Source organism: Oncorhynchus keta, chromosome 14 (assembly GCF_023373465.1).
Source record: "Oncorhynchus keta strain PuntledgeMale-10-30-2019 chromosome 14, Oket_V2, whole genome shotgun sequence".
NCBI classification, from domain to species: domain Eukaryota; kingdom Metazoa; phylum Chordata; class Actinopteri; order Salmoniformes; family Salmonidae; genus Oncorhynchus; species Oncorhynchus keta.
In genome coordinates this window covers 54483763-54508627 of record NC_068434.1, presented here as the reverse complement: position 1 = coordinate 54508627, position 24865 = coordinate 54483763, and the positions used below count along the sequence as shown (strand labels likewise).

The 24865-nt window shown below is 42.5% G+C and overlaps 1 protein-coding gene across 6 annotated transcripts in view; it reads right to left on the bottom strand.

Moving 5' to 3' along the window:
- Positions 1 to 24865, bottom strand: part of LOC118377462 (cytoskeleton-associated protein 5-like) — a 91269-nt gene that overhangs the window by 44401 nt on the left and 22003 nt on the right. For all 6 annotated transcript variants that reach the window (XM_052461920.1, XM_052461921.1, XM_052461923.1 and 3 more), the window contains 14 exons: positions 18937 to 19029; positions 18439 to 18624; positions 16621 to 16715; positions 16452 to 16509; positions 16080 to 16205; positions 15674 to 15807; positions 14872 to 15046; positions 14353 to 14466; positions 14129 to 14257; positions 13690 to 13884; positions 2986 to 3118; positions 2552 to 2640; positions 1562 to 1681; positions 66 to 215 (listed from right to left, as the gene is read on the bottom strand). In XM_052461920.1, coding sequence (XP_052317880.1) covers positions 66 to 215; positions 1562 to 1681; positions 2552 to 2640; positions 2986 to 3118; positions 13690 to 13884; positions 14129 to 14257; positions 14353 to 14466; positions 14872 to 15046; positions 15674 to 15807; positions 16080 to 16205; positions 16452 to 16509; positions 16621 to 16715; positions 18439 to 18624; positions 18937 to 19029 — 1797 coding nt within the window. The remainder of the gene's footprint in view (positions 1 to 65; positions 216 to 1561; positions 1682 to 2551; positions 2641 to 2985; positions 3119 to 13689; positions 13885 to 14128; positions 14258 to 14352; positions 14467 to 14871; positions 15047 to 15673; positions 15808 to 16079; positions 16206 to 16451; positions 16510 to 16620; positions 16716 to 18438; positions 18625 to 18936; positions 19030 to 24865) is intronic.

The window sequence follows — 24865 nt, the reverse complement described above, 5'->3', positions numbered from 1 at the left end:
TCACCTGTTATGGCGGTGAAAGCTCAGAGTTGGTACTAGAAGTCTATGTATGCATATGGTCTCACCTCTATCATGGAGTTGATGGCCTTGATGTGGTGCTGGAAGTCATGGTGGAAGAGTTCCTCCTGAAGCCACTTGGCCACACAGGGAGCCATCTGAACTTTAAGCTGCTCCACATACTCATCGCGAGGAGACCCAAAGTTCCACTTTAGCGTCTACAACACACAGGGGGTAGATTTCACTCAAATAGTTTGCTCAAAAATGTGAACTACACTTCTGAATATTCACCACCAAGCACTTTTGCCCATAGATGCGCACACACTAGGATTGACCCAATTTAATTGACAGGCATTGGAAATATTTATTTTAGGCACAGGACACCATTCTGAGTTGCGCCTGTCTCAGCCAACTGAATAATCCTTTGCAGAAGACGCAGGGATGGCACACCAAGACATGTGCTAATGAAATTGTATATGGTTATATTATGTAAGAACAAAGGTGCAAATCTAATAAGTATATTATTTATAAATGCGTTTTCAGAATTGTATGGTTTACTATACTGAACAAAAATAAACAAACATTAAGATTCTACAGTGTTAAGATCATAAGGAAATCCGTCAATTCAAATGAATTAATTAGGCTCTAATCTATGGATTTCACAACTGGGAATATAGATATGCATCTGGTTACAGACACTGGAAAAAAAAGAAAACATTTTTATTTTTGAAAAGGGCATCACACTGTAGCTCTGGATCGTGTCACGGTATCTCCGCATTCAAATTGCCCTAGATGTTAGTTGATCACAGTTTATGTCTGCCCATAACAAAACCCTACCACAGGGCACTCAGTTCACAATGGTGACATCAGCAAACCGCTCGCCCACACAACGCCATACAAGTGGCCTGCAGTTGTCTAAAACGGAGGCGGCGGCGTAATGTAGAGAAATGAACATTCAATCCACTGGATATCCCTGCAGTCAGCATGCCAATTGCACATTCCCTTAAAATATGTGACATTATGTTGTGTGACAACTGCACATTTTAGAGTGGCTTTTTATTGCCCCCAGCACAAGGTGCACCTGAAAAATTATTGTGTGTTAATCAGCTTCTTGAAACGCCACACCCGTCAGGTCGATGGATTATCTTGGCAATGGAATGTGAGAAATAAGCTCATGAAACCAAGACTTTACATGTTGTGTTTATATTTTTGTACAGTGTATTAACATTAATGCACAACATTCACTTTCATTTAAAGGCACTCAGCGATATGCCAGATGCAGAAAGTAAACAGCATAGTGGTGATCAACTTCTGCTGTTTTGGTGCCCTGGCTAACCAGGCTCTGAATGACAGAGCAAATTATTTTCTCGCTTTGGCTCCAGAGTCATTTGTGTCTTAATTATTTCAAACTAGCTCAGTACATATAGTTTATTAATAAAAACACAGGGTGTGTCTCTGAAAAATGTTTTAAAAAATTGACCAAATCGATTGGTTGAAAGAACAGGCAAATCTCGGTCGACCAAGATCTTTTTTGAGGTCGGGGACAGCCCTATGACATACAAACCTTCAAGCTCTTCTCGTCTTTGACACGTAGATCCTTGCCGTTGGGCACCATGGTGAAGATGGGACCAGACTTGTCCTCCTCTTCTTTACCCTTACCCAAGGGCTTCTTCCCAGCAGTAGCCTGGAGAGAGGTGGGGGATACAGGTTCAAAGGAGCATCAAAGCAGAGCGATGGGGGACTAGAAACTGACCCTTAAAGGAATTGGGGGGCGTGAGAACAGTTGACTAATAGGCAAGAACGCACCAAATAAGCACAGTTGTGAGTCTACCTCCAACACTGTGTGCCTAGAGAAAGAGGGATGATCGTGGTGGAGATTTATGTGAACGATTCCGTTAATGGCAGTGTGTGTGCACCATAAAAAGAAAACCATGTCCCCGTTCGAAAAGAAACATGCATGTCATCAACAGTAGCAGATAGTACGAGTACCCTTTCTAGTGCATTTCCTTTCAGGCAGAGGCCTGAGGTACCTGCTGTTTATATAGTTACTCCCCCAGGCTGAGCCTTTAGCTTGACTGGCACTAGGTTCCTTGTCCAGACTAGTGTTAATGCTCCCGTTGGAGCTCCTGCTGCTGTTTAGGGTGGAGTTCAACTCCTGAGACCTCCACTAGCCACACAAAACACCAGGGTCGTGTTCATTTGGCATGAAATGGAACATAACTGATAAAACGGAGAGTACCTGAACTTGTAGTACAACCAATGCTAGATTTGCTACACCGTGCCCTAATAAACATTGTAAAGAAAACCCTCCATTCTGGATGACCACAGTCTTAAGCGACTGATTCTTCAAAAATAAATAGTTGATTAATACTTCTATGATCAATATAAAACAAGCCTAGGTGGCCATCATCCAAGGGAGAATTAAAGTGCAACTTTGGCATGTTCTAGCACCATGATCAAACTCAAGACATGAGGTACAGTACATGTAACACAAATATGGATATTGGTGATGCTCGTAAAATGTTGAACACGAGAACAGCTTTGACTCACTCACCTTTCCTTTGGCCGGTAGTGTCCCTGGCTTGGCTTTCTTTGGGTCGGCAACTGCATACTCTTCAATGGGAGCCTGGGGTTTGCTCAAAGCTAAGAGGACGCGAGGGAGACAAACATGGATTTAAAGAAGAGGCTGATCGCACAAAAAAAAATGCAATTTTGTTAGAGATGCCTATGGGTCAGTACAAGTAGAGTTGTTTTGCTTTTAGTGTTAGCTGTATTTGAGGTCTGGATTGAAGAAAGCTAATCCATTTCTACTTATTGCTCAGGGATGGCCAACATCAAGGATCAAGGGCCACATTAGTACTTCAAAAATGAAACACTAAGGCCGGATAAAGAAAAGTAACAATCACGTAATTCACCACGACCTCATTCCGTCCGCCTTTTGCCCTTCCCTGGATTATATAATTCCTTTAGTGCTGTATGTGAACCCACCTGCAAGGGCTTTGGCTGGGTGGACACTGGATACAGGCTTGGTGGGGGCAGCTTTAGCAGGACCAGCTGATTTAGCAGGCATCACATCCCTGGCCTTGTCCAGCATGGCAACCACTTGGTCCTTAGAGGCAGGCTAGACAAGAAATGTATTAAATCATCAATTAACTTCAAGACAGTGTTATTTGCAAGCATATTGGGAGTGGATTCAAAGATACAGGTAACTGCCAAAATAAAGAAAACGCCAACAGTCTTGATAGGGTGTTGTGCCACCACAAGCCACCAGAACAGCTTCAATGCACCTTGGCTTAGATTCTACAAGTATCAATCTCCGTGAGAAATTCCATAATTTGGTGTTTTGTTGATGGCAACCACTGTTTTAAGACTGATTGATATGGCCTAAAAATAAATCATTTAGGTTTTAATCAACTTATGTGATTCAGAATATACAGTATCATTCAAGGGTTTCTTTATTTTTAATTTTTTACTATTTTTGACATTATAGAATAGTGAAGACAACAAAACTACGAACACATTGAATCATGTAGTAACCAAAGAAAAAAATAAATGTTTTAAATATATTTTGAGATTCTTCAAAGTAGCCACCTTTTGCATTGATGAAAGCTTGGCATTCTCTTAACCAGCTTCACCTGGAATGCTTTTCCAACAGTCTTGAAGGAGTTCCCACATATGCTGAGCACTTGTTGGCTGCTTTTCCTTCACTCAACTCATCCCAAACCATCTCAATTGTGTTGAGGTCAGGTGATCGTAGAGGCCAGGTCATCTGATACAACACTTCATCACGCCTTGGTAAAATAGCAACCTGGAGGTGTGTTGGTTCATTGTCCAAAACAAATTATAGCGGGATTAAGCGCAAACCAGATGGGATGGCGTATCGCTACAGAATGGTGTGGTAGCCATGCTGGTTAAGTGTGTCTTGAATTCTAAATAAATCAAACAATGTCACCAGCAAAGCACCGACACCATCACATCGCCATGCTTCAGTGGGAACCACACGTTCGGAGATCATCCGTTCACTTAACTAAGTCTCAAAGACACGGCAGTTGGAACCAAAAATCTCACATTTGGACTCAGACCAAAGGACAGCTGTTCACCGGTCTAATGTCCATTGCTCGTGTTTCTTGGCCCAAGCAAGTCTCCTCTTCATACTGGTGTCCTTTAGTAGAAATTTGTTTGGAGCAATTGGACCATGAAGGCTTGATTCACAGTCTCCTCTGAACAGTTGATGTTGACAGCCAGGTCTGACCTCTTCCCAATAAGCGGTTTCCTCATTGATCAGGCCTACCACTGTTGTGTCATAGGCAAACATGGTGGTGTTGGAGTCGTGACTGTCCGTGCAGTCACGGGTGAACAGGGAGTACAGAACGGGACTGAGTATGCATCTGAGGGGCCCGTGATAAGTATGAGAGTTGCAGATGGGTTACCTACCCTTAACACCTGGGGGGCGGCCTGTCAGGAAGTCCAGGATCCAGTAGCAGAGGGAGGTGTTTAGTCCCAGGGTACTTAGCTAAGTGATGAGCTTTGAGGGCACTGACGTAGAACGCTGAACTGCAGTCAATGAATAACACACACAGGTGTTCCTTTTGTACAGCTGGGAAAGGAGTGAAATAGAGATTGCATCATCTGTGGATTTGTTTGGGCGGTATGCAAATTGGAGTGGGTCAAGGGTTTCTGGGATAAGTGTTGTGATTCATGAACAGCCTTTCAAGGCACTTCATGGCTAGATGTGAGTGCTACGCGTCACAAAGCATCCTTCACTCATGCTGCTAAACATGCCCTCGTAAAACTGACCATCCTACCAATCCTCGACGATGCCATTTACAAAATAGCCACCAACACTCTACTCAACCAATTGGATGCAGACTATCACAGTGCCATCCAGTTTGTCAACAAAGCCCCCAAAACGACCCACTATTGTGACCTGTACACTCTCATTGGCTGGCCCTCGCTTCATACTCGTATCCAAACCCACTGGCTCCAGGTAATCTACAAGTACTTGCTAGGTAAAGCACCGCCTTCTCAGCTCACTGGTCACCATAGCAGCACCCACAAGTAGCGCGCGCTCCAGCAGGTATATTTCACTGGTCACCCCCAAAGCCAATTCCGCCTTTCCTTCCAGTTTTCTGCTGCCAATGACTAGAACGAACTGCATTTATATATATATTTTTTTAATCACTGAAGCTGGAGACATCTCCCTTACCAGCTTTAAGCACCAGCTGTCAGAGCAGCTCACAGATCACTGCACATAGCCCATCCAACTACCTCATCCCCATACTATATTAATTTATCTTGCTCCTTTGCACTCCAGTATCTCTACTTGCAAATTAATCTTCTGCACATCTATCACGCCAGTGTTTAATTGGTATATTGTAATTACTTTACCACCATGGCCCATTTACTGCCTTACTCCCTTATCTTACCTCATTTGCACACGCTGTATATATACTTTTTCTACCATATTATTGACTGTTTATTCCATGTGTAACAATGTGTGTGTCGAACTGCTTTTCTTCATCTTGGCCAGGTCACAGTTGTAACCACACTGCACACTGCCCTAACCCATCTGGACAAGAGGAATACCTATGTGAGAATGCTGTTCATCGACTACAGCGCGGCATTCAACACCATAGTACCCTCCAAGCTCGTCATCAAGCTCGAGACCCTGGGTCTCGACCCCGCCCTGTGCAACTGGGTACTGGACTTCCTGACGGGCCGCCCCCAGGTGGTGAGGGTAGGCAACAACATCTCCACCCCGCTGATCCTCAACACTGGGGCCCCACAAGGGTGCGTTATGAGCCCTCTCCTGTACTCCCTGTTCACCCACGACTGCGTGGCCACGCATGCCTCCAACTCAATCATCAAGTTTGCGGACGACACAACAGTGGTAGGCTTGATTACCAACAACGACGAAATGGCCTACAGGGAGGAGGTGAGGGCCCTCGGAGTGTGGTGTCAGGTAAATAACCTCACACTCAACGTCAACAAAACTAAGGAGATGATTGTGGACTTCAGGAAACACCCCCCTATCCACATCGATGGAACAGTAGTGGAGAGGGTAGTAAGTTTTAAGTTCCTCCGCATACACATCACAGACTAACTGAATTGGTCCACTCACACAGACAGCATCGTGAAGAAGGCGCAGCAGCGCCTCTTCAACCTCAGGAGGCTGAAGAAATTTGGCTTGTCACCAAAAGCACTCAAACTTCTACAGATGCACAATCGAGAGCATCCTGGCGGTCTGTATCACCGCCTGGTACGGCAACTGCTCCGCCCACAACCGTAAGGCTCTCCAGAGGGTGGTGAGGTCTGCACAACGCATCACCGCGGGCAAACTACCTGCCCTCCAGAACACCTACACCACCCGATGTCACAGGAAGGCCATAAAGATCATCAAGGACAACAACCACCCGAGCCACTGCCTGTTCACCCCGCTATCATCCAGAAGGCGAGGTCAGTACAGGTGCATCAAAGCTGAAACCGAGAGACTGAAAAACAGCTTCTATCTCAAGGCCATCAGACTGTTAAACAGCCACCACTAACATTGAGTGGCTGCTACCAACACACTGACTCAACTCCAGCCACTTTAATAATGGGAATTGATGGGAAATTATGTCAAATATATCACTAGCCACTTTAAACAATGCTACCTAATATAATGTTTACATACCCTACATTATTCATCTCATATGTATACGTATATACTGTACTCTATATCATCTATTGCATCCTTATGTAATACATGTATCACTAGCCACTTTAACTATGCCACTTTGTTTACATATGAGATTAGTATGTATATAGTGTACTCTATACCATCTACTGTATCTTGCCTATGCTGCTCTGTACCATCACTCATTCATATATCTTTATGTACATATTCTTTATCCCCTTACACTGTGTATAAGACAGTAGTTTTGGAATTGTTAGTTAAATTACTTGTTGGTTATTACTGCATTGTCGGAACTAGAAGCACAAGCATTTCGCTACACTCGCATTAACATCTGCTAACCATGTGTATGTGACAAATAAATGTGATTTTTAAATGAGAACTTGTTCAACTCGCTTACCTGGTTAAAAAGGTGAAAAAAATATATATATTTTAAATACATTTAGGCAGGTTACCTTCGTGTTCTTGGGCACAGGAACTATGTTGGCATTACAGACCCGGATAGGGAGAGGTTGAAAATGTCAGTGAAGACACTTGCCATTTGGTCAGCCCAGCCCATGCGCACAGTACACGTCCTGGTAATCCGTCTGGCCCTGCAGCCTTGTGAATGTTGACCTGTTCGAAGGTCTTAAGTCAGCTGTGGAGAGCGTGATCAGTCTTCCGGAACAGCTGGTGCCCTCATGCACAGTTCAGTGTTATTTGCCTCGAAGCGAGCATAGAATTACTTTAGCTCGTCTGGTAGGCTTGTGTCACTTGGCAGCTCTCGGCTGTGCTTCCCTTTGTAGTCTAATGGTTTGCAAGCCCTGCAACATCCGACGAGCATCAGAGCCGGTGTAATACGATTCCATCTTACACGGAACCCAAACCGTCTGCGCTCGTGCGCCATTGTGCATAAAATTATTTTCTCCCCCTACACCAAACGCGAACACAACACGCAGGTTAAAATATCAAAACAAACGCTGAACCAATTGCATTAATTTGGGGACCGGTCGAAAAGCATTAACCTCTTACCTCCACCCGACACGCAGGCGTCCCATCTAGACATCTGAAAATGCAAATGCGCTACGCTAAATGCTAATAGCACTCGTTAAAACTCAAACGTTCATTAAAATACACATGCAGGGTACTGAATTAAAGCTACACTCGTTGTGAATCCAGGCAACAAGTCAGATTTTTAAAATGCTTTTCCGCGAAAGCATGAGAAGCTATTATCTGATAGCATGTAACACCCCAAAAGACCCGCAGGGGACGTAAACAAAATAATTAGCATAGTCGGCACTACACAAAATGCAGAAATAAAATATAAAACATTCATTACCTTTGACCATCTTCTTTGGTGGCACTCCTAGATGTCCCATAAACATCACTATTGGGTCTTTTTTTTTATTAAATAGGTCCATATATAGCCTAGATATCGATCTATGAAGACTGTGATCAAGGAAAAAAACAGCGTTTTATAACGCAACGTCATTTTTTTAAATTAAAAAAGTTGACGATAAACTTTCACAAAACACTTCGAAATACTTTTGTAATGCAACTTTAGGTATTAGTAAACGTTAATAACCGATCAAATTGATCACGAGGCGATGTATATTCTATAGCTGTATGTCTTGAAATAATGTCCGGGTAAAACTCAACCAAAATATCCAGTCGGAGACCGGAAGAAATGGGTTGTCTCTTGTCCGTTTGACCAAGAAACAAATTCTAGGCAAATGACAAAACTGTTGACATCGTGTGGAAGCTGTAGGTATTGCAACCTCGGCTCCAGGTAATGTGGTTTCTATTCAACAATACATACAAGTGGCGCCTTGATATATTTCCCAGTGATCAGATTTTCCTGCGCTTTTCCATGAAACGCACGTTCTGTTATAGTCACAGCCGTGATTTAACCAGTTTTAGAAACGTCTGAGTGTTTTCTATCCACACATACTAATCATATGCATATACTATATTCCTGGCATGAGTTGCAGGGCGCTGAAATGTTGTGCGATTTTTAACAGAATGTTCGAAAAAGTAGGGGGTAGGATCAACAGGTTAAACATGTATGGCAATTTAGTTAGCTTGCACATGCTAGCTAATTTGTCCCATTTAGCTAGCTTGCTGTTGCTAGCAAATTTTTCCTGGGATATAAACAATGAGTTGTTATTTTACCTGAAATGCACAAGGTCCTCTACTCCGACAATTAATCCACACATAAAACGGACATCCGAATCGTTTCTAGTCATCTCTCATCTTTGAACTTATATGGTGCTTGGCATCTAAACTTTAATAGTAATACTACGACGACTGGCAAAACAGTCTTTCAGTCACCCACGTGGGTATAACCAATGAAGAGATGGCACGTGGGTACCTGCTTCTATAAACCGATGAGGAGATGGGAGAGGCAGGACTTTCAGCGCGATCTGCATCAAATAGAAAGAAGTTCTAATATAGCCCTTGGAATAGCTGGCACGCGCGAGCAGTGTGGGTGCAATAATTGAATAACATGGATTTCAAAATTCATTTTGAAACGCTCGCACACGCGACGTGTCCGGTCTGGTCAGCATGTAAGTCCTGTATTGACACGTTACCCGTTTGATGGGTTGGAGGACATAGCGGGATTTCTTATAAGCGTCGGGGTTAGAGTCCGGCTCCTTGAAAGCGGCAGCTCTACCCTTTAGCTCAGTGCAGATTTTGCCTGTAATCCGTGGCTTCTGGTTGGGGTATGTACGTACGGGTCACTGTCGGGATGATGTCATCGATGCACTTATTGATGAAGCCAATGACTGATGTGGATGTACTCCTCAACGGCATGGGAAGAATCCCGGAACATATTCCAGTCGGTGCTAGCGAAACAGTCCTACAGCTTAGCATCTACTTCACCTGACCACTTTTTTATTGATCGAGTCACAGGTGCTTCCTGCTTTAATTTTTGCTTGTAAGCAGGAATCGGAAGCATAAAATTGTCAGATTAACCCAAATGGAGGGCGCTGTATGCTTCTCTGTATGTGGAGTAAAGGTGGTCTAGATTTATTTTGCCCTCTGGTTGCCCATTTAACATGCTGATAGAAATTAGTTAAACCGGATTTGAGTTCCTGCATTTAAGTCGCCGGCCACTAGGAGCGCCGGCTCTGGGTGAGCGTTACTGTTTGCTTATGGTGGAATACAGCTCATTGGGTGCGGTGTTCGTGCCTGCTTCAGTCTATGGTGGTATAATAAATAGACAAGAGGTCGACCGATTAGGATTTTTCAACACCGATACCGATTATTGGAGGACCAAAAAAATTGATACCGATTAAAAAGCGGACGATTTTGATTTATTTATTTGTAATTAATGACAATTACAACAATACTGAATGAACACTAATTTTAACTTAATATAATCCATCTATAAAATCTATTTAGCCTCAAATAAAACAATGAAATCAATTTGGTTTAAATAATGCAGAAACAAGTGTTGGAGAAGTAAAAGTGCAATATGTGCCATGTAAAAAAGCTAACGTTTAAGTTCCTTGCTCAGAACATGAAGACATATGAAAGCTGGTGGTTCCTTTGAACATGAGTCTTCAATATTCCCAGGTAAGAAGTTTTAGGTTGTAGTTATTATAGGAATTATGTTTCTCTCTATACCATTTGTATTTCATTAACCTTTGACTATTGGATGTTCTTATAGACACTTTAGTATTGCCAGTGTAACAGTATAGCTTCCGTCCCTCTCCTCGCGCCTCCCTGGAAATCGAACCAGCAACAACGACAACAGCAGCGTTATCCATGCATAGCAACTACTAGAAGGTTCAGAGCGAGTGATGTTTGAAATGCTATTAACATGTGCTAACTAGCTAGCCATTTCACTTCGGTAACACCAGCCTCATCTCGGGAGTTGATAGACTTGAAGTCATAAACAGCACAATGCTTGGCGCACAACGAAGAGCTGCTGGCAAAACGCCCGAAAGTGCTGTTTGAATGAATGTTTACGTGCCTGCTTCTGCCTACCACCGCTCAGTTAGATACTTGTATGCCTGTATGCTCAGTCAGATTATATGCAACACAGGACACGCTAGATAATATCTAGTGATATCAACCATGTGTAGTTAACCAGTGATTATGATTGATTGTTTTTTTTTATAAGATAAGTTTAATACTAGCTAGCAACTTACCTTGGCTTACTGCATTTGCGTAACAGGCAGTCTCCTTGTGGAGTGCAACGAGAGAGGCAGGTCGTTATTGCGTTGGACTAGTTAACTGTAAGGTTGCAAGATTGGATCCATCGAGCTGACAAGGTGAAAATCTGTTCTGCCCCTGAACGAGGCAGTTAACCCACCGTTCCTAGGCCGTCATTGAAAATAAGAATGTGTTCTTAACGGACTTGCCTAGTTAAATAAATCAAACTGCAAAATCGGCGCCCAAAAATACAGATTTCCGATTGTTATGAAAACTTTAAATCGGCCCTAATTAAAATTGGCCATTCCGATTAAAATCGGTTGACCTCTAGTAGACAGCAATGAAAAGTACAGATGAAAACTAGGTAGATCATGTGGTCTACAGCTTATGATACTACCTCAGCAGAGCAATAACTTGAGACGCTTACATATTGTGCACAAGCTGTTATATAGAAAAATAACTACTAGGCTGCCCTTCGTCTTACCAGACGCCGCTGTTCTATCATGCCGGTGCATCATATAACCATCCAGCTGTATGTTGATAGTGTCGTCATTCAGCCATGACTCAGTGAAGCATAGATATTACAGTTTTAAATGACCAGTTGGTAGTTTAATCTTCGTGGGGGTCATCAAATATATTTTCCAAAGATACCGCTAGCAAACGTGCAATGGAAGGCAGTAGGGATTTATTTGATCCCGTGCGGCCCCTTGTTCTCCACCTTCTCTTCGCACAAATGACAGGGATCTGGGCCTGTTCCCGGGAAAGAACGGTCATTCACATCGGGCTCATTAAAGGAAAAAGAGGATTCTGCCAGATCGTGCTGAGTGATTGCACTTCTGATGTCGAGAAGTTATTTTCGGTCGGTAGCAGCAACATTATGTACAAAATAAGTTTGAAAAAGTTAAAAGCAAAGAAACAAAGAAAAAAAACTATTGGATAGGAACACTTAAAACGTCAGCCTTTTTCTCCAGCGCTGTCTTAATGGTGTGCAAATTGCCCAGCCCTACGCCGTTCAGGTGCCGCTGCAGAATGTACAATTGTGTTAAGACCTGGTGAGACTGCCATGGCATATGGTATACATCATTTGTGTGCTCATCAAACCAGCACTCGTGCCATGTAGATGGGGGCATTTTCATCCTGGAAGAGAACCCTCCCAATAGGATAGAAAATGATTCGCCATAGGTTGAGTTGAAGGTGATCACTCACAATATCTGTATTTATTGGCATTTACACTTCCTTCTAAGGGGTTGAGTGGACCTAAACCATGACAGGAAATTACATCCCATACTTTGTATCTCTGTACTGACAATCTCCTTAACCAGGAAGTGATAACGCAGATCACACCAATGGAGAGAAGAACTGAATGTACTTCAAATATGTCAGAGACCAAAGAATTTGTCCAAAATCCATGCTCAGTAAGCAGAAAGCAATAGGTTTCCCACATTTTTACATTACAGCCGTATTCTAAAATTGCTTAAATTATTTCCCCCCCTCTCAATTTACACACAATACCCCATAATGACAAAGCAAAAACAAGTTATTTTACTGATACCTGAAATATCACATTGTTTGAAGCACCTTCGGCAGCGATTAAAGCCTCGAGTCTTCTTGGTATGACACAGGTGAGGAAAAACTTTTAGCATTTGGAGAGTTTCTCCCATTCTTCTCTACAGAGCCTCTCAAGCTGTGTCAGGTTGGACGTGGAGCGTCACTGCACAGCTATTTTCAGGTCTCTCCAGATGTTCGAGCAGGTACAGGTCCGGGCTTTGGCTCTGCAAATCGAGATAGAGACATTTCCCGAAGCCACTCCTATGTTCTCGCGGCTGTGTGATTTGGGGTGTTGTCCTGTTGGAAGGTGAACCTTTGCCCCAGTCTGAGGTACTGAGCGCTCTGGAGCACGGTGTCATCAAGGACTTCCATACGTTGCTCCTTTCATATTTCCCCTCGATCCAGACTTGTCTACCAGTCCCTGCTGCTGAAAAACATCCCAACAGCACAATGCTGCCACCACCATGCAACACCGTAGGGATGGTGTCAGGTTTCTTGGCATTCAGGCCAAAGAGTTCAATCTTGGTTTCATCAGACGAGAGGATCGTTGCCATTGGTCTGAGTCTTTAGGTGACTTTTGGAAAACGCCAAGCGGGCTCTCATGTGCCTTTTACTTAAGAGTGGCTGCCGTCTGGCCACTATCATAAAGGCCTGGTTGGTGGAGTACTGCAGAGACGTTTGTCATTCTGGAATGTTCTCCCATCTCCACAGAGGAACTCTGGAGCTCTGTCAGTGACCATCAGGTTCTTGATCACCTCCCTGACAAGGCCCTTCTCCCCCTGATTGCTCAGTTTGGTCAGGCAGCCAGCTCTATGAAGAGTCTTGGTTGTTCCAAATGTCTTCCATTTAAGAATGGAGGCCACTGTATTCTTGGGGACATTCAATGTTGCAGACATTTTTGCTACCCTCCCCCAGATCTGTGCCATGACAATATCCAGTCTCGAAGCTCTACAGACAATTCCGTCGACCTAATGGCTTGGTTTTTGCTCTGACATGCACTGTCAACTGTGGGACACTATATAGAAAGGTGTGCCTTTCCAAATCATGTCCAATCAATTGAATTCACCACAGGTGGACTCCAATCAAGATGTAAAAACAATCTCTGATCAATGGAAACAGGATGCACCCGACCTCCATTTCGATAAGGTATTTATTTTATTTGCAATAATGTCTAAAAACTTGTTTTCGCTTTCTCATTATGGGGTAGTGTGTGTAAAAAAGCAATTTATTCAATTTCAAGTACGTGAAGGGGTCTGAATACTTTCCAAATGCACTGCACATACAGTAGAATAAAAACAAGACATGCACAGTTGCTCTCCTTAGTCCCCTACCTTCAGTTTGCCTGTGGCCTTGTTCATCTTGTCGAAGCCCAGGTGCATCATGAAGACAGGCAGGACATCCTGGGCTCGCTTCCTTACGTCAACGTTGCGGTCCTCCAGGCAGCCGAACAGGGGGGGCACACACAGCATGAGATCGGAGGGCACTGAGCGCATGGTGGGCAGATGCACTGCCAGCCAGCCAAGCACCTGAGGAAGGAAGGAGCGGGAGATTGAATCGGGTGTCACTCAAGCTTTAAAATTAAAGAGTTTGGCCAATTTTTTTAACAGACTGTTTTAGAGGGCGCCTCTGACCATTCCCTTTGAAATGATCTGCTGCAAATAAGAAATACAGGGCAAAAAATGTAACAGCTGTTATAGTGACATGATGTGTACTAAAATCTTCAAATCACAAACCCTATCCATAACACCCACCCCCTTCCCCCAAACTCACCTCCTGTCTGAGGAAAGGATTCTCCCTCTTCAGCTCTTCAGACAGCTCTTCTCCTTCCAGCCACTCCTTCATACCAGTCTGCGCCACCCAGGAGTTCAGGGTGGCCATGGCCGCAGCACGAACTGTGTTCTGGGGGAAGACAATGAGAAGTGTGGGTTTGACCATACTTGTGTGCGTGTTTCAGTCTGTGATAGAGAGAAGGGGTGTTTGTGACATGTGTGTACCTTAATATCCCCCAGCACAGTGATGACTGGTATGCCCAGGGTCTTGACATGCTGTTTGAGGGCAGGGCCCATGGCAGTGGCCATCTGCTGCATGATCGACAGGGTCTGCTGGACCTGAAACAGAAAGGCGCACCCGCGCAGAATCATTTAACTGGTCACATGATGATCGCGGTCAAGGCAATAATGATGAAGCACTGATTATGTATTTTAAATTCATGTCAATTCTGGAGACATGGAAATTACACTCCCAGCAGTAGTCCCCCCCACACACTTCTGACATGCAATTTATACTGTGAGATCAATGATCATCTGCAGCACTCACCAACGTAAAGTCACAGCACATTGTGCAACAAGATTCTCCTGGAGAATCAGATAGAAGGTAAACCACATGTGGTCCGACTGCTCAAAACTAATTCACATGTAGGCTTAAGCGACGGTACGGTTGTGGTCCCACATCTCTGCAATGTAAACCCATTTAAACACTCCCATCTAGAGAAACACTCAGGATGTAACACTCACCAGGATCTTGTTGGAGTCACTGAGGCGTCCCTTCAGTGTGATGGGCAGGTCTCCCAAGCTGGGCTTGATTAACTTGGCCTCAGAGAGAACTGCAGCCACCTCATTCAAACCCTCCTTACGGATAGTCCAGTTCTTATCGCCCACCTTGGACACCATGTCCTCTGTGATCTTATCACTACAGTGAAAGAGAACATATCAGAAGAGCCATTTCTTTGACGGTGATGAAATGCACCTAGTTCTTTCAGTTCTCATCTAAGAACTATTTGTGAATGCAATAAGGTATAAATGCAACCACATTACGTAATTTGTAAGTCGCTCTGGATAAGAGCGTCTGCTAAATGACTTAAATGTAATGTAAATGTTAACCTTAAAACAATGGCTGCCTGAAGGACAATATACCTCTGACAGTCTTGGAACCATTCTACCTGGGGCTTTTATATAAAAAATGTTTGCTTAACAGAAATAAAACTCAGGTGCACCACCTAATTTTAGATGGGGCGCCTGGTGTGATGCTAACCCATACAGTTAAATTAATGGTGCTACTCACGCACTCACAGAAGTAGCTATTGCAACGATAAGAGAAATTCTATAGTACAGTGTTTCCCAACCCTCTTATCAGGGACCACCAGATGTTACACTTTTGTTGCAGCTTTAAACTGGCACACTCAATTCATTTAGTCTACGAATGATCAACCCCTTGGCTAATTGAAATTGGGTGTGCAAGTTTAGGGCTAAAACAAAAAAGGTCTGGTTGTCCGAGGTTAAGGTTGTAAGTACTGCTCTAGTACATCGATGTGCTAACCTGATGTCAGTGCGAGGCAGGAGGTCCATGATGTCACCTGCAACCTCTTCTTCCTTGGCCTCTTCTCCCTCCTCCTGTCCCCCTGTCCTTTTGATGGCGCCTCTAGTGGGGGCAGGAGGAGTCTGGCCCTGCATCTGTGACACAGCAGAAACAATATGAATCAATCACAGAGCCAATATGGAAACAGTGTAAAATAAACAAGTAGACATTCTTGCACTGATAATATTTAGTGTGAAAATATTTTAGGCATTTAAGAGGCTATAATTCAATTTCACAATAACAAAAGTATGTGATAGAAAGGCACATTATTTGGTAGATACATTTAAGGATAGATAAAACATACCAGGTACTCCAAGTGTCAAGTAAGCTAGAGATATTTATGAAGATCTGTCAACTAAAATACAACCTTCTCAAACTCTGCGTCGATTTGAGCAAGCAGTGCTGCCTTCTCGTCCTCAAAGAACATACGCAGTGAGGCGCCCATGTACAGATACATCACCCCCAGCAGAGAGATGGCTGCTGCTCGTATAGCCTGCGACACAAGTTAAAAAGGCAGTCATTTGTTTCACCGTTTTTAAATACCTTAATCGTGAACCAATCCATCTACCAGAGCTCTATAAGATCAAGGAATGAGGACCCAGAAATGTAAATCTAAGGAAATGTTAAAGTAAAAATGTTTTGAACCATAATCCACACAAACTGACTGACTGCTTCCAAATAGCAGCAGACAAATAAAGCAAGACAGACTCGACAAACAGAAATCAGCACTATCACTCACGGGATTGGAGGCACCCAAAGCAGTCTTGACATGGTTGATAAAAGCTTTCACATTGATTCTGTAAAAGGAGAGGACATGCTTGATTGATTCAATACCATGAATGAGACACAAAAACACTCCAATGGAATATAAGACCTGGGTGTTAACTTACCCTGTGAAGCCAACTTACCCTGTGAAGCCAAATTCCTTCATGGCATTGGCCAGCCAGTTCAGTGTCTCAGCTTGGTTTTTCGGGTTCTTCTGGGCAAAGGCCAATGACACAACCTGGAGTAGAGGTCGAGCGATTAAATCGGCAGGACCGATTTCAAGTTCATAAGACTTTTTGGACGCCAATTACATTGCAATCCACGAGGAAACTGCGTGGCAGGCTGACCACCTGTTACACAAGTGCAGCTTGTGGCTGCAAGGAGCCAAGGTAAGTTGCTAGCTAGCATTAAACTTAACTTATTAAAAACAATCACCACAGTCACTAGTTAACTAAACATGGTTGATATTACTAGGTTACCTAGCTTGTCCTGCGTTGCATATAATCAATGCGGTGCCTGCTAATTTATCATTGAATCGCAGCCTACTTCAATGTCACCAAACAGGTGAGGATTTAACAAAAGCACATTCGAAAAAAGCACAATCGTACCTAACCATAAACAATGCCTTTCTTAAAAGCAATACACCGAAGTATATATATATATTTTTTACCTGCATATTTAGTTAAGGAACGCATGTTAGCAGGCAATATTAACTTGGGAAATTGTGTCACTTCTCTTGCATTCTGTGCAAGAAGAGTCCGGGTATATGCAGCAGTTTGGGCCGCCTGGCTCATTGCGAACTGTGTGAAGACCATTTCTTCCTAACAAAGACCGTAATTATCCAGAATTTCACATAATTATGACATAACATTGAAGGTTGTGCAATGTATCAGCAATATTTACACTTAGGGATGCCACCCGTGTGATAAAATACGTAAAGGTTCGATATTTCACTGAAAGAATAAAGGTTTTGTTTTCGAAATTAGACAAAATTCCGGATTTGACCATATTAAAAGGCTTGTAATTTCTGTGTGTTTATTATAATTAACTCTGATTTGATAGAGCAGTCTGAGCGGTGGTAAGCAGCAGCAGGCTCGAAAGCATTCATTCAAACAGCACCTTGCTGCGTTTTCCAGCAGCTCTAAGCAATGCTTGATGCAAAGCTCTGTTTATGAGTTCAAGCCCATCAACTCCCAAGATTAGGCTGGCAATACTAAAGTGCCTATAATAACACCAAATAGTCAAAAGTATATGAAATACAAATGTATAGAGAAATAGTCCTATAAAACTACAACCTAAAACTTCTTAACTAGGAATACTGAACCACCAGCTTTCATATGTTCCCATGTTCTGAGCAAGGAACTTAAAAGTTGGCTTTTTTTTACATGGCACATATTGCACTTTCTTCAACACTTTTTGCATTATTTAAACAAAATTGAACAGGTTTCATTATTTAGAGACCAGAAAGATATTATTTATGTATTACGTTAAAATAAGTGTTCAATGTTCAATCAGCATTTTTGTAAATGTCATTACATATTTCAACATATTCCTGACTGCTCGGTTTCGGCTTTTTTTGGTCATCCAATAATCTGTGTCAGTGTTTTTTTTAAAAATCATAAACGGTCGACCTCTAACCTGGAGTGGTCAGAGGGGTTAGTGGATTTGTCTGCAGTTTGGTTCAAAATAAATCAATGGTGTCAGTTAATATCAGTGAGAGAAAAAAAAACAATCGACAAACTGCATCAGTGGGTAACAGTTTGTTCACCCGAATCCTTCAATCCTTTCTGGATATAATCACTGACCAAAACAAAAGCACATTGAAGCAAGCCATTGGTTCCAGTTAAACTATTTGGCATTCAGACATGGACAATACATTCATTTTCCTTTATAGTTAAAACGTATGTTATGTTCCCTAATGAAAATGACCCTGGCCATGTTCAGTATATCCAGTCTATTACCTGTTCAGCAATCCAGGAGAGAGAGCAGGCCTCTCCTATGGCCGTTAGGGCATCCTTGGCCTTCCCTCCACACTTGACGTCTCCCACCTTCTCCACCAGGGCATCCAGCACCACAGAGGCAGACGTCTTAGAGAACCTGCCCCTCTGGGCCACCACTGCCACCACCTGGAGCTTTAGCTGCAACACCTGGAAGCATGTCACAAGACTGAACATCTTGTAGCCTGTTTTAGCGTACATGAACAAACTAATTTTAAATCCAGTATGGAGGTGAAATCGTCCTGTTGCCATGTTTGGACAGTTGATATTGTGAATCTACTATAAAATATATAGTTTTGATCGCCTGCAGTGAGTCTTATCACTAGCCAATTACTATACCATTAAATATCATCTTGCATTGGCAAGAGGCACGGTAAATGATTATAGAGATCCAAAACCTTTAGGCAAAAATCTACTGTCTATGGACAACCCCCAGTTGAGTGTGGTAGGTTTGTTAGGTACCTGGAAGTTAGTCTCCTTCCAGCCAGGTTTCTTGGCCAGCATGCGGACCAGAGCCTGACATGGCATCGCACTGATGTCCATCTGCTCCGCAACCTGGAGGGGAGAAGTCAGAACAGAGGGGTTAGCATTCACTTATAAAGGATGTCTTTGAATGTGTAACGCCTGGTGTGGCTCTCAATTAAGCATTAAGACCAGCAGGGTTGTGGTATATGGCCAATTTACCACAGCTAAGGGCTGTTCTTGTACCAACTCAGTGGCCTTCTAGGTAGTGTCCGCCCTGATATTAGAAGGTTAGGAGTTCAATCCAGAGTCATAGCAAATACTGTAAAAACAAAAAGGAGACCCAATTATGGTTTAAATAGCAGGAACCAGGTTACTGAGATCTCCCAGCCAAACCTACTAATTTCCCAGGATAAATGGGGAATTATGAACATCATGACATGAAATGGAACTTAAAATGTTATGCTGGCTTCTATAGCATTCTCTCTATTTGCATGATTAATCACAATGCATCTCATGACAAACAAAAAAATGTACTATTGTGGCAGGTAGGTCTACATTTGCTGCAGCATTGCTTATGCTACCAAATTCATAGATGTGAGTTATAGATCTGTCACTCATTTAAAACAAGTCTAAGAGGGGGTAGATGTGTCCTGTGTGCTATTTCAGTACAAATGTGTGTCTTACTTTCGGTTTTCTACACCAGCTTCAAAACAGCTGAAAATACAATATTTCACATCGGTTTAGATTGACAAAACAAGCAAGTATAGTGTAGTCATAGTACAAACTTCAATTAGGTGAACTATGAATTTTTGCAACCAGGAAATAGCAGAGCGATTTCTGCATTGTGCATCTTTAAGCTGCAGATGCAGTTAAGCTGACATGTGGAATTGTTTTAAGGTCATACCATGGATGATTTAGCGATTTGATTTTAGGACCCCTCTACAAATCACAAAAATGTTTTGGGATAAAATATTGAATTTGGCCTCGACTACTAGAAATCAGAATAAATAGCACATCCAAAAATGGCAAAAAAAAATTAAAAAGTGAAATGGGGAAAAAAATATATATACTTATTGAGCCTAGGACAGACTTCAAAACCATATTCCTTAGTGTCTTTTTTGCCATTTATTCATGCATCTGTCCTAGGCCCAAGTATTATTTATTTTACACATTTAACCCCTTATTTTTGTTGGCATAAAACTACCTTTATACAAGTCCCATGACACTTGTGGGGGTCGTAGAGCAAAACTCAGTACACGATCATGTTTGTGAGAATCTCCCCTATTGTGGTAGACCAAACCAGTCGAAGCTACAGAAGTTTTTGTGAGGAGACAATTTTCAGAAAATCTCCTGGACTGACAAACAGAGCTGTAACTCTGCCACTTTCCACCGCAGTATCGGCTGATTAAACAGCATGATCATTACACAGGTGCACCTGGAGACAAAAGGACACTAAAACATGCAGTTGTCACAACACAATGCTACAGATGTCTCAGGTTGAGGGAGCGTGCAATTGGTATGCTGACTGCAGGAATGTGCACCAGAGCCATAGCCAGAGAATTGAATGTTGTTTTAAGAACTTGGCGGTACTTCCAACTGGCCGAACAACCACAGACAACGTGTATGGCGTACACTTTCGCAGATGTCAACATTGTGAAGAGTGCTCCATGATGGCGGTGGGTTATGGTATGGGCAGTCAAGCTACAGACAACGAACACAACAGCATTACATCGATGGCAATTTGAGAGCAGAGATACTGTGACGAGATCCTGGGGCCCATTGTCGTGCCATTCATCCGCCGCCATCACATGTTTCAGCACGATAATGCATGGCCCCATGTCGCAAGGCTCCGTACCCAATTGCTGGAAGATGAAAGTGGCCCAGTTCTTTAATGGCCTGCATACACACCAGACATGTCACCCAATGAAAATGCTTGGGATGCTCTGGATCGACCGAGTGTTCCAGTTCCTCCCAATATTCAGCAACGTCGGACAGCCATTGAAGAGGAGTGGGACACAACCTGCCACAGGCCACAATCAGCCTGATCAACTCTATACGAAGGAGATGTGTCACGCTGCATGAGTCAAATGGAGGTACCACCTAGGGCTGTTACAGTGACTGTATTACTACCACAACGGCAGTCAAGACTCCTGAATAAAGTCAAATTCCACATGACTGTTTAGTCACGTTAACTAGGCTCTCCAAGCTCTGATGGTCATTAGTAGCCTACCAAACTTGCCTGGTCGTCAGCACTCCATTGTCCCTCTAATCACTGACAACACACATGTTATCAATAATCAAAACACTTCATGAGAGCCTAAGAGCTAATGTTAGGCAACATTTCTATATGCTATGCAATTGAGTGAGAAAATATTTTTGTTGGCTTCTATTTAAGAGGATCTTATCAAATTTCTATAGGCTAGGCCTACCACATGTATTTCTGAACTTGCCTAATATTAAGCACATTGCTCCTCTTTACAACAGGACTAAAGCGTATCTGGCCGGCATGAAAATGAACTACGGGAAAAGCGTTCATTCACTATTTAAGTCCATAGATGACATGCATTTCCCCCCCCTGCTCAGAGACAGTGGCATGATAATGGTCCATTCTAAATGAAAACTGATTTCACACATTTAGTATATGTAAAGATTAAAATAAAGAATAGTCTGATGTGTGACAATATTAGCCTATCACTTGAGAATGATGCCCAGCTTGTATGCATTAAGGCGAAAAACGACAAAGCATTACATGCATAAGCGCATTGGCGGTCCCTTGAGAATGGTGTTTGCCCGCATTGCTGCACTTTATTTGAAGAAATAGCCAAATAGTTTATCAACATTTTAAGCTAAAACAGTCTGATCTGTTGAATCAGCGTAATTTCTTAAGGTTTTGATAATTGGTTGTATTCACTTGGGATCTATAGCATCCCAAAAGTATGTTTGGAATATTTATTTCTCATACAGGACAAAGAAGGACGTAACTCGTAGCTACAAAATGTAAAGAAAGCAATCCAATGTCATTTGTTACCTAGACTTTACTGTAAATGACAAAACAATACACGAATATTGCAGTTCAAATCAAATGTATTTATATAGCCCTTCGTACATCAGCTGATATCTCAAAGTGCTGTACAGAAACCCAGCAATGCAGGTGTAGAAGCACGGTGGCGAGGAAAAACTCCCTAGAAAGTTCGCTGTGACAGCCTTTATAATAGAATGCTTGTGACCACACAATCTAAATATTGCACTTGGGGGAAAAAAACGGAATGAAACAGGCATTCTATTTTTGCTTTTTTATAGTAGACATCAAGCAAGTGCACAAGGATACGTGTGCAAAAAATAACGTTCACCGAGTAAAACATTTAATAATGTCCCCGCACATGTTACTGTCAAGTTAACACAAACTATATTTGGGCTACACTGCACATTATTACATTGTACATTTTCTGCCTGTGGACATCTGTTCCACCATGTGTCAGCAGAACACGATACCCTTTGTTGGCATAATCTCATTCAGGCAGAGTACACCTGGCATACCCCTTTTTATCCACTGTATTGAAAAACTGAGAAAGGGGTAAAGTGTGTGGTGTTTCTTTCAACTCTATAGGCTGGACAATAGAACGAGTCCAAATTCACCAAAGGCTGAAAAAAAAACAGCAATAGAGCGTTGGCTAAACTGGAACACAAGTGCGAGCCCAAAGCAAATCAATCAAACAATTCTCAGAGCCAATTTTGACGAGAATTATGCTTAGAAATCCATTTTGCCCAAAAGGCACAAAAAAAAGATCATTTTTATAGTAAAAAATACTCGTATAGAAAGTAAACATTACGCACCTCTATGGTGTCAAATGTGCTTATGTCTGCATAAGGAGGAAGTAGGATAGGACTATTTTTGTTTCTAGCGATCGATGACAACGAGATACACTGCCCAGCCTTACATAGACATTTAATTGTTTAATTGTTATGCTGTAAATGTTATTTTGATTGTAATTCATTACATGAACTAGCAAATAAGTTATATTAAGCATTTGAGTAATTACCATTTCAGTAAGTATATACACTTTATTCAGTGACCGTAGGTATATAAAGTTTGATAGTATGATCCGATTTTTTTTTTAACAAATGAACCGCAGAAACTAAAATCAACCCAATAGATAGGAGCATAAGACCACAAATGACATTTAAGATCAGTTCTCCCTGCATGAACAAACTCCCGACGCACACTTTCCTGTCCCTTTCCACACTGCTAATGCAAGAGAAGGACCGAAACATCATTAACAGATGATCAAATTACTATGATTCAAGATCATTATTTTCATGTTTTGAAATTATACTTTATTACTATTCCAACAACTACTATCAATAATCCTGAACATTAATTCAGTCACCTCTGGACGAGAAACGTATTTTCCTATTACATTCACTGTCAAATTCATCAACCATGATCTAGCCGCTCTGCCTTCTCACACAAGTAGCCAGCTCCACAAGCTCTGCCAAAAGCTTGTGCTGTCAGCGGCAGCAATCACCCCGCCTTCTCGTGCAAACAAAGGGCACATGGAGGTAAATTTGTTAACTGCTAGGGTTGCATGATGTCATTTATTTGTGGGCTGTTGAGGCAGTCTGTTTTCTATTACTGTTATACGAGTTAAGATGATTACATATTATATGATTACTAGAGTTGAGGTTAGCGCATTCCCTCCCAAAAGAAACACCGGCATAATACGATACATATATGTAAACTGCCGACTTCACCTGTATGTGTGTATGTACAGTGGGGCAAAAAAGTATTTAGTCAGCCACCAATTGTGCAAGTTCTGTAATTTTCATTATAGGTACACTTCAACTATGACAGACAAAATGAGAAGAAAAAGAATCCAGAAATTCACATTGTAGGATTTTTTATGAATTTGCAAATTATGGTGGAAAATAAGTATTTGGTCACCTACAAACCAGCAAGATTTCTGGCTCTAACAGACGTGTAACTTCTCTGTCCTCCACTCGTTACCTGTATTAATGGCACCTGTTTGAACTTGTTATCAGTATAACTTCCACCCCCCATTTTTTTTCTCTCATTTTGTCTGTCATAGTTGAAGTGTACCTATGATGAAAATTACAGGCCTCTCATCTTTTTAAGTGGGAGAACTTGCACAATTGGTGGCTGACTAATACTTTTTTGCCCCACTGTATATGCAAAAAAAGAAATGTCCTCACTGTCAACTGCTTTTATTTTCAGCAAGCTTAACATGTGTACATATGTAGGAACATAACAAGATTCAACAACAGAGAAGCAGAACAAGTTTAAAGGACATGAGACTAACAGAAATGGAATAATGTTTCCCTTAACAAATGGGGGGGGGGGGGTCAAAATCAAAATGAGCTGTCAGTGTCTCGTGTGGCCAAAAGCTGCATTAAATACTGCAGTGCATCTCCTCATGGACCGCACCAGGTTTGCCAGTTCTTGCTGTGAGATATTACCCCACTCATCCACCAAGGCACCTGCAAGTTCCCAGACATTTCTGTGGGGGGGGTGGCCCTAGCCCTCAACCTCCGATCTAACAGGTCCCAGATGTGCTCAATGGGAGATCTGGGCTCACCGCTGGCTATGGCAGACCACTGTCATTCCTGCCTTGCAGGAAATCAGTCATACTGCTCGTTCTGTGCATGGTGGCATTGTCATGCTGGAGGGTCATGTCAGGATGAGCCTGCAGGAAGGGTACCACACAAGGGAGGAGGTATTCCTCTTCAAGGAATACCTAGGATAGGAAGGGTAAGTAATCCTTCCCACCCCCCCAACAAGATTTAGATGCAAGTGGCTGTTCCACTGGTGGTCATAAGGTGTATGCACCAATTTGTAATGCTCTGGATAAGAGCGTCTGCTAAATGACTTAAATGTAAATGTAATGTCTTCCCTGTAACGCACAGTGTT